The sequence below is a fragment of the Sciurus vulgaris genome (assembly GCF_902686455.1).
Source record: "Sciurus vulgaris genome assembly, chromosome: 9".
In the NCBI taxonomy this organism is placed as follows: Eukaryota; Metazoa; Chordata; class Mammalia; order Rodentia; family Sciuridae; genus Sciurus; species Sciurus vulgaris.
In genome coordinates, this window is record NC_136469.1 from 96,520,644 (window position 1) to 96,534,915 (window position 14,272).

Genomic DNA, 14,272 nt, shown 5'->3' on the forward strand with positions numbered 1-14,272 from the left:
CAAGTAGGTGACATTATTGAGAAGAAATTGAATGAAAGGGATTAATTAGTAACATTATAAAATGTGCTCCAGTTTGAAGTCATAAAAATATTTCACTTAAAAAAGGTTTTTTCCTAACTTTACATAAATTTTAATCACAATACTAGACAAAATAATTTTACATATTATATCCATCCTCACAATAAGTAAAAAAAAAAAAAAGAGAAAGGTGTATTGTTACAATCATCTCATCCCTTGATTAAACAACAGATTTTCCATGTATGCTGTGATTAGTAGATTCAAAATAAGTCTAATGACAAATCCTATAGATAAGGACAGTTTTCTTAATAGGAGAACTAACTCTGGAAGTAAACGAATTCCAAGGCTATTGAGGCATTTGTGAACAACTAGTTCTCTATGATATAGAGATTAAAGTAAAAAGTTACAGAACTCACATTTAAAAATTTTCACAAACTACAGAACAAAACTAAATTGAAAAGAGAAGATTGTTGTATATAAAGCATACTTGAGAGAGTTTGTCTAAATGAATATAACGTACTAAATAAAAACAAAGAAAAAAGGTAGTTGTCTTGAAAAAAAAAAGGTAGCTGTTTTAATCATTTCCCACTCACTATTCTTACTTAACCTAAAGTAACATAGATAATTAAAATCACCACTAGTTTACAGTTCCTACAACCTTGCCCCAAATAGCATATGAAACTTAATGAGATATATTAAAATATGAATTCCTGTATCAAATTCAGTTTGCACACTACGTATCCTAATTTCTGTCTATAAATAAGATGCAAATTATTTGAGTAAAAGCAACTAAGAGTACCAGCATCTTAATCATAAGCAATAATTGTTTGATTATTTGTTTCTAAGTAGCATTGTATGTTACAAAAATCTGACAGAAACAGGTTGAAAATAGATTGATAACTGTAGTTTAGGGGTAAGAAAAAAATAACAACATTGACCATAAAAATAACTAGGTTCATACAAAAACCACTTTCCCCCAAAACCTGTATTCTTCATATTTCCCAGCACTGATTCCACATATGTTGTATCTAGTCATTTTTACATCAGTGAAATTAATCCTAATATCTCTTTCACACAGAGTGAAAAAGAGGAAGAGACGGGGTGGGGAAGAGAGAAAAAGAGAGCACCCACTATAAACAAAACAGTAGATCAAGAGAACTTCATTTCAAAAATCTAAATGATGTTGATGTCCACAGAGCATTTTAACCAGAAGCACATACACACACATAAAAAATCATGATTTACATAAAAATAGTTTTCCTAGATCTTTAAATACCCACTATTATCTGAATAAGTCTTTTAGATATTAAGATTACATATGATTTTCTCCCCACAAGTACACAGGTTTCCTTAAGTATGTATTAGATAGTATATTTTTACTTCCACAAAGATTATGAAATTGCTTTATACCTGGGACAATGTGGGATTCTATGATGCTTAGCAGACTATATAGCCACATAATTGCCCATTTTCACTGCTTCCAATGAGGCCTGACAGCTCACCAGTTTATAACAGTGGCAAATGACTAGAAAAAGAAGTTTCTCGTTTTCTAACTTCCATTTGGAAAGAATTTCCTGAAAATTCAGGATTTAAAAAACAGGCATGTGAATAATGGAACACACTGCTACACTCAACCAGGTTTTATATCCTTGCAATATTCCTATCACGGGGAACAAGTTTCAGAACTTGCAAATAAAGCAATGCATTTAAGAACTTTTTAAAGTAATCAGAGGTGTGATAAATACGAAAAATCATTTCTAATTACCTCTGTTGAGTGATGCCGAACTGTTTATATCTCCAGTAATAAAAGATGACTCTGACTGTTTTCGGACTGTGTCATTCCACATTCTACGAATTCGGCTCTGAATGAGGGAAAGGAAGAAAAGCAACAAACTCATGAAGCTGTGAGTTTTCACATAAGTCATTCTCTCATTCTCTCACAGTTCTGTGAGACCTGTGTAGCATCTGGAAAATAAACGATTTCTACTTGAGTCACATGAGAACATCACAAATAAAATCAATGATACTATTTGGCTCTCATTAGGTATTTCTAAATGCCTACACCAAAAACAAATGCAACTGTGAAAAAGGAATAAATGTAAAGTATCATACCAATTTATACATGTTAAGGATATATAGAATACACAGTAGAATTAGACAATTTTAGTTTCCAAGCTAAAACAAATTATTTTCATTATAACTATTTTGTTCGTTTATTTGTTTGACCAAGGCTTGAACCCAGGGGCACTTAGCCACTGAGCCAGTCTTTTTGATTTTTTTTATTTAGACATAGAGTATCACTAAGTTATTTAGGGCCTTGCTAAGTTGCTGAAGTGGGCCTCAAACTTTCAGTCCTCCTTGATTGGCAGGATTACAGGTATGAGCCACCACACTGGGCTCATGAGAACTTTTATTGGAATGGAAATGTTTAAATATGCATTAAATTGTCAGATTATTAACAAAAGATTTAGTTTAAGAATTTAGACTCTTGCAAGAGTGAGATTGGTAAGAAAGAACAAAATATCATTAAAATTTTACTGAACTTACATTATCCATAACTATTATAAGAAGACCTATGTAATTTTAGAGATTACATACTATCCTGACTTCTCTTTTGAAGGAGATAAAGGTATCAATTCATCCCTATTCACTGCTTCACAGTAGGAAGTTTTATAGATAACTAAAATTTCTTCCATCATTATTTAATTATTTCCATTATTATCTTCACTTCAAATTTACATGTCAGATAATTCATGAAAATACTGTAATATTTTTACATTTTGAGGAAAAAAATCTTTTTGCCATCTTATTGAACTAGGGGTCAAAAAATATTAATCTCGTGAGGAAGAAACAAAGGATTTCAAAAGTTTTTTTTAAGAATGAAATAGTTTGTAAGAAACATTGCTATGGACAAGGTTTAAATCTACTCACTAAGGGGTTATGTTCCAAGTTTTAACTTCATAAGCAGTAACAGTAGTTAATCTTAGGATATTAGACAATTTGTTTTATTAATCTTGAAACTGTTTAGAAGTATTTGGAAATACAGTCAAACATCTAATCACATTTCCCCTGTATCAGTGCTCACACACACACACACACACACACACACACACACACACACACAACAAAACACACCAAAACTAATAAAAAATGACAAATCTTTAAGACAAATCTTAAAATACTTAAAAAATAACAAATTTCAAAATCTTGAAAGAAATCACTGAAGATATGGACAGTAAGATATAATTTTACAGAAATTATTTTTTGGAGGGGGAAAAATGATAGAATAAAATGTAGGAAACTTTGGTAGGGACATATACAGATCAATTAGGGAGAGATGAAACGAAGAAGAAAAATATTGAACACATTCTCTTCCCTAAGTGGGATACTGAGTTCACAGCTCTTCATTATTTTAACATGCTTCACAATTTCACATATATTACACACATTCTTTAATTTTTCAGTTATTATGTATAAAGTAAATACATCTAAAAAATAAATAAAAGATAAATGACAATTACAGATATGTCAAAAGGGAAAGAAAAATCTTTCAGTGCATAGTTTTAAAAACTCTGTACACATTTCTGCACACTTACACTTGAATTCTTTTGGAAATGATCAACATTTTATAAGTGATTAGTATCGGGAAGGAAGGAAGTTTAAAGCACCAACAGGTGGAGACAGTTTTCAATTCCTTAGTTTTGCCAATCATGTCACTAGTATCCACATAGCTGCCACATGATCTTGATTACATGTGTATGATATCCTGCCTCTTCCTTTTCTAAATCATCTCATTGGCTTTCCAAAGCAATCAAAAGAAAATCTAAATTCATGTACTACTACAAATACTTAGGGATCTATCTCCTGCCTTTTCCTCTGACTTCTGCAATTGTGTCTCTGGTGTGACTATCCTGTTCTACCAAAGAATATCTTTACTTTGCCTCATAGAATTCCTTCTATTTCAGAATTTTAAAGTTTTAAGGGCTTCGCACTAGCTGTTCTCTCACCTGAAACTGCTTTAGCTTGAACTTCCTTTCTTCCCTTCATTTAAAATATTGTCATTCAGCCTTGGCATAATTATCACATCCAAAGACAGTCTTAACCCAAGTAGTCCCCTGAATACTTTCCATCACAATATTTTGCTTCTCTACCAGTTTTCACAATCCGATAAGTTCTCCTAGTACTAGAAACAAAGCTCATGATCATATGAGAGGTTATCTGCATTTTAACCATTATCCCCAGAAAAGACTACTGGCATTGTATAGGAAACCCTCAATATTTCTAAATAAAAAAGTAAAATGTATAGGAATTTTTATTTTAGATGTTCTGTGATATAAAAAATGCATCTATACCCCCAAATTTTGCCTTAATATCAGTGAAAACTTTAGTCTTTGCTTATGAAAAATCACAATTAATGTGAAACATATTTATTAGTTTTATGTAAATAAATGACGAATTTAAGTGACTATCATTTTATAGGGGGCTATATTGTCAGAGTTAATCAGAATTAGTATCATATTAAATATAAGAAAACAATGTGTTTTCCCCAAGAGTATAAGTGTGATGTTACCAACTAAAAGGTGAAGAAATAAATGATATAGTTTCAAAACATATAAATATATGAGGTTATGTTGTAATGATGACACTAATAAATGGTAGCAGCTACCATATATTTAACACCTACAATCTCAGTGTTATGTGTACATTAGTTCAATCATTCTAACCTAAGAAATTAGTATTATTACCATTACTTTACAAATGAACTTAATCGATGAGATTAAAACTTGTTCTGTTTCACAGTTGACACATGGCAAAGCTAGGATTCAAACAAAGGTGAATCCACCCATTGAGTTTATCATAATTTTCCTAAGTTTCACTGCCTTATCTCTTAAACTAGGAGTATTACTAAATATTGTACAACTCTGTTGTAACTTAATAACTGAAACTGCCAAATATTCTTTCATTAATGACATTTGACTATAAAATGACTATTGCAAATGTGTACAATGAATGCTTTTCCATACAGAATCTAATCAGGCTGGACAATGTACAAAATCTCAGCAATTTCAATTTAAAAGTTGTCAAAAAAGTTAAAACAGAAAGCACAGGTGGGAAAGGGATCCTTGATTATAAAAAGGACCTCTTACTGGAAGCATCCTCTATAGTTACGACCATTATTAGGCAAATTGGCAAATATAGAAGGATTAGATTCAGAAAACTGTGCCCATGTGAAGTGGATATCTGTTTCCCCTAATTTGCAACTGTGCAACCTGAGTAAGATGTAGAAATGATGAACCAAATTCATATTGTTGAATTTGTTATATTTAGGAATGATTTTCATTTTTTTGTGGTTGATAAGTTATTTAAAATAATCTCTGATATGTTTAATAGTTAAACATGAGTTACTAACACTTTAGTTGGAAGTGTATTATATTGATATTAAATATATGATTTTTTTATAGGTAAAGGAGATCTTCATTAAATTTCAGAAAAGTGTTTATGAAAACAATGTTTACTATCATTGATTTATAAGAGTCATTCTAGAGCTAATTAGGTGTGTATGACTGTCTGGTTAGATAGTTGATGTGTTTGAAAGAACCAGATATATTTAAATCCTAAATGATTTTTAAAGGGTACAAGGGAATTTAATTTTCTAACAACAGAAATGTAATTGTTTATAGAAATGTAATCTATTAAGTTTACAAATAACTGAACATCCATTAAAGAATAAGTGAAACAGCTGTTCTTATTTTATATAAAATTACCAAATTTGGAAAAAATTAGATTCATAGGCTGAGGTAAGAGAGAAGAAAAATTAATTTTAGATTTATAACTTTATCAACTTAATCAAGCCTTCCTCAGAATTTATTCTGCTGATCTGAACTCAAACTTGCTCAAAACCCACACAATCCTATCTTTTGTATCACAATCCTATCTTTTGTAACCAGCTCATTTTAGAAATCAAGAGATCAAGAGATGCTGAAATATCTATGTAATAATCTTTGGGATGACACTGTAGCCTGGAAAAAAAATATGGCCAACAGTTTACCTAAAAGTTTGGAATTTCCCTGGTTAGGAACACTATACAGTTATGTGCAGGGCTGAGCTGATGGAAACACACCAGTTATATTAATGACGTGTCCTAGGTTCTCCACTCCTGAGGTTTTCTTCAACTTGTCAGCACATAAATATGGTAGGATTATAAGAGTGTTTTAACCTAAACGTATAATTTTATATGTAATTATTTCAGTATGTGATGAAGAATTCTTTCATTGGTTAAAGAACTAATAATAAACTTACAAATTATATACATATGCATATATACATATATATACATATATACATAGTTTATTTTCTTCGAGTTGTGGATGAAGTACCAAATTCCTTTCTTCACGTATGATACTCACGTGAAGTATCATACGTGAAGTATCATCCAACTAGAAAACAACTTGAGGAAATTATTTATTATGCAACCTTAGGCCTTAATTTTCAATTTCATTACAATTTTGGTTCTTTCAGTTTCTGTCAATTTCATTTTCATGCCAATCACATGAAAACAATCATACATTTGATGTGATCAACGCTTGGGATAGCAAAGAACAGCAATAACAGGCTACACATAAGAAATATTTAATTTCAGTGAACAAACATTGTTTACCTGTGAGCCTGTAGAGTAGCGTCCAGGAGTTCGAGAACCAGAAGTTTTCCCTGAGCCAATGGAACTCTCTGTACTTTTGCCACTACAGCAATGTGTTCGCAGGCATTTCCCATACTCTTTTCGTACCTAGCCAATTAAACGTGAACTTCTGTTAGCAAGTTATTGATTTCAGATGGGTAGTAGGATATAAAAAACATGTGAGTTTTAGTTTTCAATAATATAATTATTTCCTTATCCTACAAATACAGAATAAACTGGCCAGCACATATTTTTTAATATAAAATAATTACATTCATACTGTTGAACTTGAAATTCTGCATAGCTCAAGTCTTTGCAAACACACGAACATTTCCAATCCCACCTTAGCAGTATTATATCTTAGTTCAAAGACTTTATTTTGGGCTTCATAAATTTGATATAAGGTAGCATACTGTGAAGAGGCATTGTAGCTAGTGTTCTTTAGGCAGAAATCTACTGAGAAAGAGTGGGATAAAGGAATGAGGAGATGCAGGGCGAGAAAAAGATAAGAGAGAATATTTAAAGACAGAAAATGGGAATGTGTTGGGCTAAGCATTTCTTTTAAATCTACATTTCTTGGACTTTTAAAAATCTTTAAACAGGCCAGATTTGCAAAGTTAGAATAAAAAACGTCAAATATTTTAAATTTATGTCCACAAAATAGTTCTACTTAATAATTACTGAGAAATATAACTGCTTTTCTTTATTGTATTGCAGATTAAATTCTTAATCCATGTTGTGATATAAAATTATAAGAAAAAAAGGGATGAACATTTTTTACTAAGTTTTCAAGCAGAGAAATAAATTGACAATTTTTGGGAAAACTTTCATTGTCATGTTTAAAATTTTTATAACTGCTTATTTAATTGGACAAAGCATACAAAAATAAGCAGAAATTTTCCTAAATCACACTGCTATCAGTAACAACAACAAAGGGACATCTTTTTGTGTTGGTTATATATTCACACATTCACATGAAGAAATGACACTATATATTACTCTCAGTTCTTTTCATATTTGATTTTATAAGAGTTCATAATTTCCAGAATTTATTACAATGTTGTAGTCACGTGTAATGTCTTTGAAAATGAGATTTATGTATATGTGCTTTAAAGAGGAATATTATTTAGAATGAGAAGCAAAAATGGGGTGTGAATGATACATTAATATCTGCATTCATATGAATGGATTCTTATTCAATATACTGCAAAGTTAAACTGTCAAAGATTATAGCAGAATCAAAGACAGATCATTTGCATTTGCCTCATGAATTCACACTTATCAAATGCTGATTTCATTTAAGAAGAATGACCAGGAGGTGACTCAAAGCATACGTTAAGGACTGGCTGCCAGGGGGTAGGGGCAAAGCATGGCTTCTTAGTTGAGAAGGCTTCTGAGAAAATCTTCAAAAATAGATTGAGATTAGTCTGTTTAGATGGTGAAGTTGAAAAAAGGGTAAGGGACAAGAGAGGAAAAAGGTCCTCTGGGTGGAGAGAATATTGTGAGCAAAACAGAGTTATGATGTCCCAGCCTTTAAGACCTTTTTCTGCTCTGAAATTCCAAAATTACATTTCATAACATATTTAATATTCTAATGATGTTTTGCAACAGATCAAATTTCTTTGATGTTACATTTATCAATAATTGGAAGCACAGATAATTACTTAGTATTTACAAGTTAATCCATATTTTGTTTATTTAAAAAAAGAAATTGTGAACCCATTTGTGTGGGTTTCTAAGATGTATATGTTGGAAGGATGTAATGAAGAAACTTCTGAGTTTTAATAATTTTTTGTATGGAATTGTGCAAGGTATTTTCCTCAAAATGTCTCTGGGAAATAATTATTACTTCCATTTTACAGAGAAGGACACTGGAATGGATAAGCAGTGAAAGTAAAGATTAAATGATGTTCCTTTTGTGAAAAGGTCCACATCTCAGGTACTTATGATCAGAAAGCTCTACGATGCCACATTCCTAATATATGAGCAACATGGGCATTATATAGTATTCACATTATTATTAGTCTACTAAATTATCTCTTTCTTCGTATCAGGAAAGAATAAAGGTAAATTCTTCAATTAGAACTAGGAAAGGCTTAATATAATCTCTTAACAAAGGTAAGCATTATTGATTATAGTTGTGTGATTTGTACTGAAGTTATGAAGCATCTCCAAGAACCTGAACACTGATCAAATCAGTCCACCTTGTTCTTCCTAATGTACTCAGAAAATCGTATTTTTCTGTCTGGATGAGTGTTTTTTAATGAAATGACTGAAACCTAAACAAACTCTTTAGTACAAAGAGAAAAAGAGAAGAAAAAAAAAGGAGAACTGTTCTTCCTTCTCTGAAAGAAACAAGAATGGACAAGCCACAGAAATTCATCATGGACTACTTTCACTTTCCAACAAAGGTAGAGTGCTCTCAGCTGATTTTATAAACCATCAGCAAATCAGGAGATCTGGTGATGCCAAGTTCCACATTGGCTATATTACTAAGTGAATCATTATACTGACTTGATTTTGCAGTGATGTGATTTGAAATGGGAAGCATATGTCTTAAAAAGAAAGAAAGAAATGTAATATGGACTGTATCATGAAACATTTTTCTTTAGATTATAATAAAAAACTCTTTGATTGTCCAATCATTTGCATACTCTAATCTATTTCACATGATATTGCATCTTAATTACTCCAATCAGATAATGATATCTTCTTTCAGTGTGATGTTGTTCTAGAATACATAAGGCAGGAAAAGAGAACACACTTTACAAATGGAATATTTCTTCCATACTCAAATCAGAAATAAAATGATCTTGAAAGCTCTGAGAGTATATCAAATATCTGAGGCCAGAACAAAAGCCAAAGTGATCACTTTTAATGGAATGCATGAAAATTCTGGTGATACAACAAGGTATACTGAGGAAAAGACTGAACACTCAAAAAGGTCAATTTTTGTCAAGGAGTCAAATTAATCAACAAATGACCCCATAAGACCAAAAAGCTCAAAAATAGAATACTTCCTTTTTTTCCATTCCAAATATATGAGCAACTATAATAGCAAGGACATATTAGTGAAATTCAGATGGTTTTAGAAAACTTCCTAAGACTATTTCTGTAGCTACAAAGAGCAGTATTTGATTCTTTTGTAGAAATGAAACAAACAATAATTTCATGATTTTTTTCCTGATAGTGGCCATCTTTTTGACACAAATAAAAATACCAGAAAATATAAAAATTCAAAACATAGAATAGATAAAACAATATACTCATTACTTGTTATTATAAATCATAAAAGTTTCTAAATCAGAGCCTAGCAAATTTATGAAAGGCTAGATTATCAATACTAGGGTTTAATGTGTCCCTCCCCAACCCCCCCCACTCCTGCCCGGTCAAATTTGAGTGTTAGAAACTTAATCCCCAAATTCATATGTTAATGGTATTGGAGGTGGGACCTTTGGGAGGAAATTAGGACTAGATGAAGTTCTGAGGGTAGGGCTCAGAGATGAGCCCTGGGTGTCTTTTTAAGAAGACCTGAATTAAATGATAGATGTCTCACCACATGATACCATCTGCCATGTAGTTCCCAGACTCCAGAACTATAAAGTAAATAAACTACTTGATCTGTAATGCTTGTAATACTGTAATATAAATATTTACAAATGCAATGACCATTCTGGGTTTACTGACTAAAAAAATAAAAGGAAGTTGATGAATTTGGCCCACTAGCCGTAGTTTCCTGAATTCTGCTCTAACGAATCACAGAATTGAACTTGATGATTATATATATATATATTTATTTAAATATATATATATTTAAAATTAGACTTATGTTAAATATTTTAAATATACTAAAATCTCTAGATTAGTTTACGGTCCATATTTGTTTATGAATTCTAATTCATTAGATTAAAATCTATGCCTTCTAGTGTAATATATTTTTTCTTTTTTGTAATCTCTAGTTGGGGCCTGATGAATCAGTACTTTTCTATTCTGTATTGGTGACCAAATCAACACCTTTACATCCAAACCTCCATCTAAAATTGAAATAGAATAACTTTTTTTATTTTTGTCCATCTTGATTAATGTATATCCTTTGTAATTTGCTTTGGACACCCTTTTGGATTTTGGTTTCAAGTCCAAAATTCTAGAGATAGATATCTTTACTTTACTTTTTATTTTCCTTGTTTTCCAAAGCAAAATTATGGTTCTTGTTATTTCTTTCTGATAATTTTTTAACATTTTGCCACTTCATTTTCAGAGCTACCTTTTGCAATATTACATAATTATTTTTATCACCTCTATGTCTCCCATGAGGAAACTGGGACATGGGGAGGTTAATTAACTTGCTCCAAATCACATATTCTTTTAATTGGAGGAACTGAAATTAAAACCCAGGCAATCTGGCTAAGGGGTCTACATATTTAGAGCTATAGGGATGACATTTTTAATAGAGTGAAGAATCAAAAATCAACCTCACAATTTAAAATATGCAACAAAAATATTTAATTGCTTAAATAAGATTTGCAAGTGAATATTTTATGTCCCTGACAATGTGAAAAACTATAATATAGATCAATATGACAATTAAAAATTGAATTCTAATAATTTGACACATAATAACTATAAAACACATTTTTAAAGAAAAGTATACAATATTACTAAGTATTCCATTATTTGTTCAAAAGATATAAAGATATAGTATTTTACATAAAATGTCTAGACATTTTATTTACTAGTGTAAACTAATTTTTTAAAAGATGGAATTATACACACATGTATATATTTTTTTCCTATGCTACTCTAACCCTCATTTTAGGAAACAGTTGCTTCTTAACACACAAATTCTGTCTGCCAAAGGATATACCAAAGACTAAAGGCAAGTTTTTAAGAAAATGTCTTTGTGCATCATGCAAATCACAAATTTATTTTGTATTGAACCTCACTAACTATATTATGCTTTTATGTTGTATGTTTAATCTTTACTAATATAAAAGATAAATGAAGCAATATGTTTATTTACTAGAGACAGACATATCAAGAATAATATATTAGAATATGTTAAGGTTGCTTTGCTCTTAATTAATGTATGCCATTTATTCTTGAAATAAGAATTCCTTTTTTTAAGAATTCTAGCTTACCTTCTTCTGTAGGACACAATGGAAAATGAATATAAACATTCCCTGTAGAGAATTGAAAATGGTGAAGAGATATGCCATGATGACTGTGCTTTCGTTAATATACATGAGTCCAAAGGCCCAGGTCAATCCTAACAGGCAGAGAAGAGCTATTGCACCTATAACCCATGACCTGCAGAGAGAAAAGAAAATTTAGAATTATCAAATACTTGATCTTTAATACAACCATATCATGTCAAAAATACACTGAAAAAAATGTTATGGTAAGTTTTATTGACAGAAAATGTAAGACAGGTGGTATAAGTACTTTAAGAGTTTAATGGGGCTACAAGTGTTCAAGATTGAGGAAATATATGTGAATGAAAATGTTATGAACACAAATTCATTTAAGCAAAAGCAGATTTGTGCCATAAATTATTCATGTATTTGCAGCACATATGCAAATGGTATGGAGATGTAATTATGGTGAATGGCAAGGGCGAGAATTCTGTAAAGTTATGTTAGTCTCCACTGGTCTCATTGGTTTAACATTTGTTTGATTGAACAAATTATTGCTACAAGTTATTGCTTCAACTGAAATAGTTCTACCTTATTTTTCCAAATTTCCTCTTTTTCCATAAAAAATGTAGTGTTGATTGACAAAAACATAACTCAGAAGGAACCAGATTTTGGAGTACACATGTGAATTGAACTGAAAAAATTCTGGGGTTGTTTTTTATTTTATTTTTTATTTTTTGATTCTATACCTACACAGAATAAGTGTGAGATACAGTAAATGGGGAAAAAAAAATAGTTCCACTCTTTGGATTACTGTCTCCTCGAGTATGTTGGACTAGATTTTTGCAGTTAGATGTTTTGCAGCTTCGTTGAAAAGAAGCTTAAAGGCTCAGGGAATCTTCATCTTTTTGAAGTGTTGGTAAACTCATGGGAGAGGATGAAGCTGAGAATGGGGATGGAGTGGTATGAAAAGAATAGTAGAGCATGGAAGACAAATTCTCACTCTCATTCCATTCTCTTAGTTTCTTCCAAGCTGCTATTTACAATAGTAATAAGTGGGTAAAAAAGTTCATATACATGTAGTAGGCTATGTATTTATTATTAACATAAAATGAATTTGTCTAATACATTGGACTCCAATAACTGAAAATGGAATCCTTCTCAACTTGTAAGTAGATGGGAGAACAGGACCAAAGGAGTCAAGATTGCTGTGCACTCATATACCCATTGTTTTGTTTCCAGTCACGCCTTCCTTGAACAAAGCAAGCTAACATTTCTTTTCAGCAGACTGTTATCTTCCATTTACATTGTCTAAGGAAGAAATGTTTATGGGGATTGAAACTTTGCAAAGTGAAGGGGAAATCTGCATAGCTTTCACCATAATTTTGAGTTCCAAGTGTTTTGGAATGAATTACATGGTCCCAAAGTCATATTAAAATGGATAATAAGTATTTGCTATTTTTCTCCCACAACAATCACTCTATTTCAGATTTAAGTGCCCACTAAATTGAACATATTTAATGTGAGACATTAACATTTAAAAATTAAGAGTCCCTAGAGGAAGTTTGTTATCACATGTGATATATTTGCTTATATGAAGGAGAAAACATCTCAGATGTTAATGTTTTACTCTACAACTGACTTCACGAATATTGGAACATTGAAGGAAAAGCCTCTCAGCTTCCTACAGACATGGGAAAAAGGAAAAATGGAAAGAATTGCCATAAAATCAAGGCAAAATTGCCATTCAGATTTAGAAATCAGATGATAAGAAAATATACTCAAGTCAGCTATTATCCACTAGAAAACATGTGATGGAGCTAAGGGTTAGATGATGTAAAACGTAATGATCTCCCAATTTCTAAAGCAAAAAAAAAAAAAAAAAAAAAAAAAAAAAAGCAAAAGCAAGAAGAAGAAAGGGAAATGGCATTGAGGGAAAATGAAAACAAAGGACTCTTCACCAGAAGAACAAACTGAAAGTCTACAGCAAGGTCGCCCATAGGTTGCCAAATCTTAGTTTATTCTTGCAGGACAGGTCATTTTAAAATGTATATGAAAAATGCCTCCAAATTAACATATATGCCTATATTTAATAAACTACTACAGACTTGTAGCCGTGTTTCAGAAACTTAAATATATGCATAAACAATGAGATTACTAATCAGGTAAAAGGTGTCAAATTTGAAAGGAATAATTTTGCATATGTAAAATTTAATTTTTCTGGGAGACTTTTTTTTCCTTTTTGAAAATTAAATATAGCAAATCATTAATAGCAATTGTAGTTGGGTAATTTCATACCCATAAGATCATTTCAAAGATATAATACTAAATAAAAAAGTAATTTTATGTGAATGATGCCCAAACAGACAACGGAAATGTAGACATATGCAGCACAGAGGAACATATCACAATGTAAAGAGAAAGCTATTCAAAGTGAAACGAGTTT

General features: G+C 31.1%; 1 protein-coding gene across 17 annotated transcripts in view; it reads right to left on the bottom strand.

Annotated features, from left to right (window-relative positions):
• The window catches only part of ADGRL3 (adhesion G protein-coupled receptor L3), a 760,294-nt gene that overhangs the window by 50,177 nt on the left and 695,845 nt on the right, over window positions 1–14,272 (bottom strand). For all 17 annotated transcript variants that reach the window (XM_079153720.1, XM_079153723.1, XM_079153729.1 and 14 more), the window contains 3 exons: window positions 11,833–12,001; window positions 6,677–6,802; window positions 1,784–1,880 (listed from right to left, as the gene is read on the bottom strand). In XM_079153720.1, the coding sequence (XP_079009846.1) occupies window positions 1,784–1,880; window positions 6,677–6,802; window positions 11,833–12,001 (392 nt within the window). The remainder of the gene's footprint in view (window positions 1–1,783; window positions 1,881–6,676; window positions 6,803–11,832; window positions 12,002–14,272) is intronic.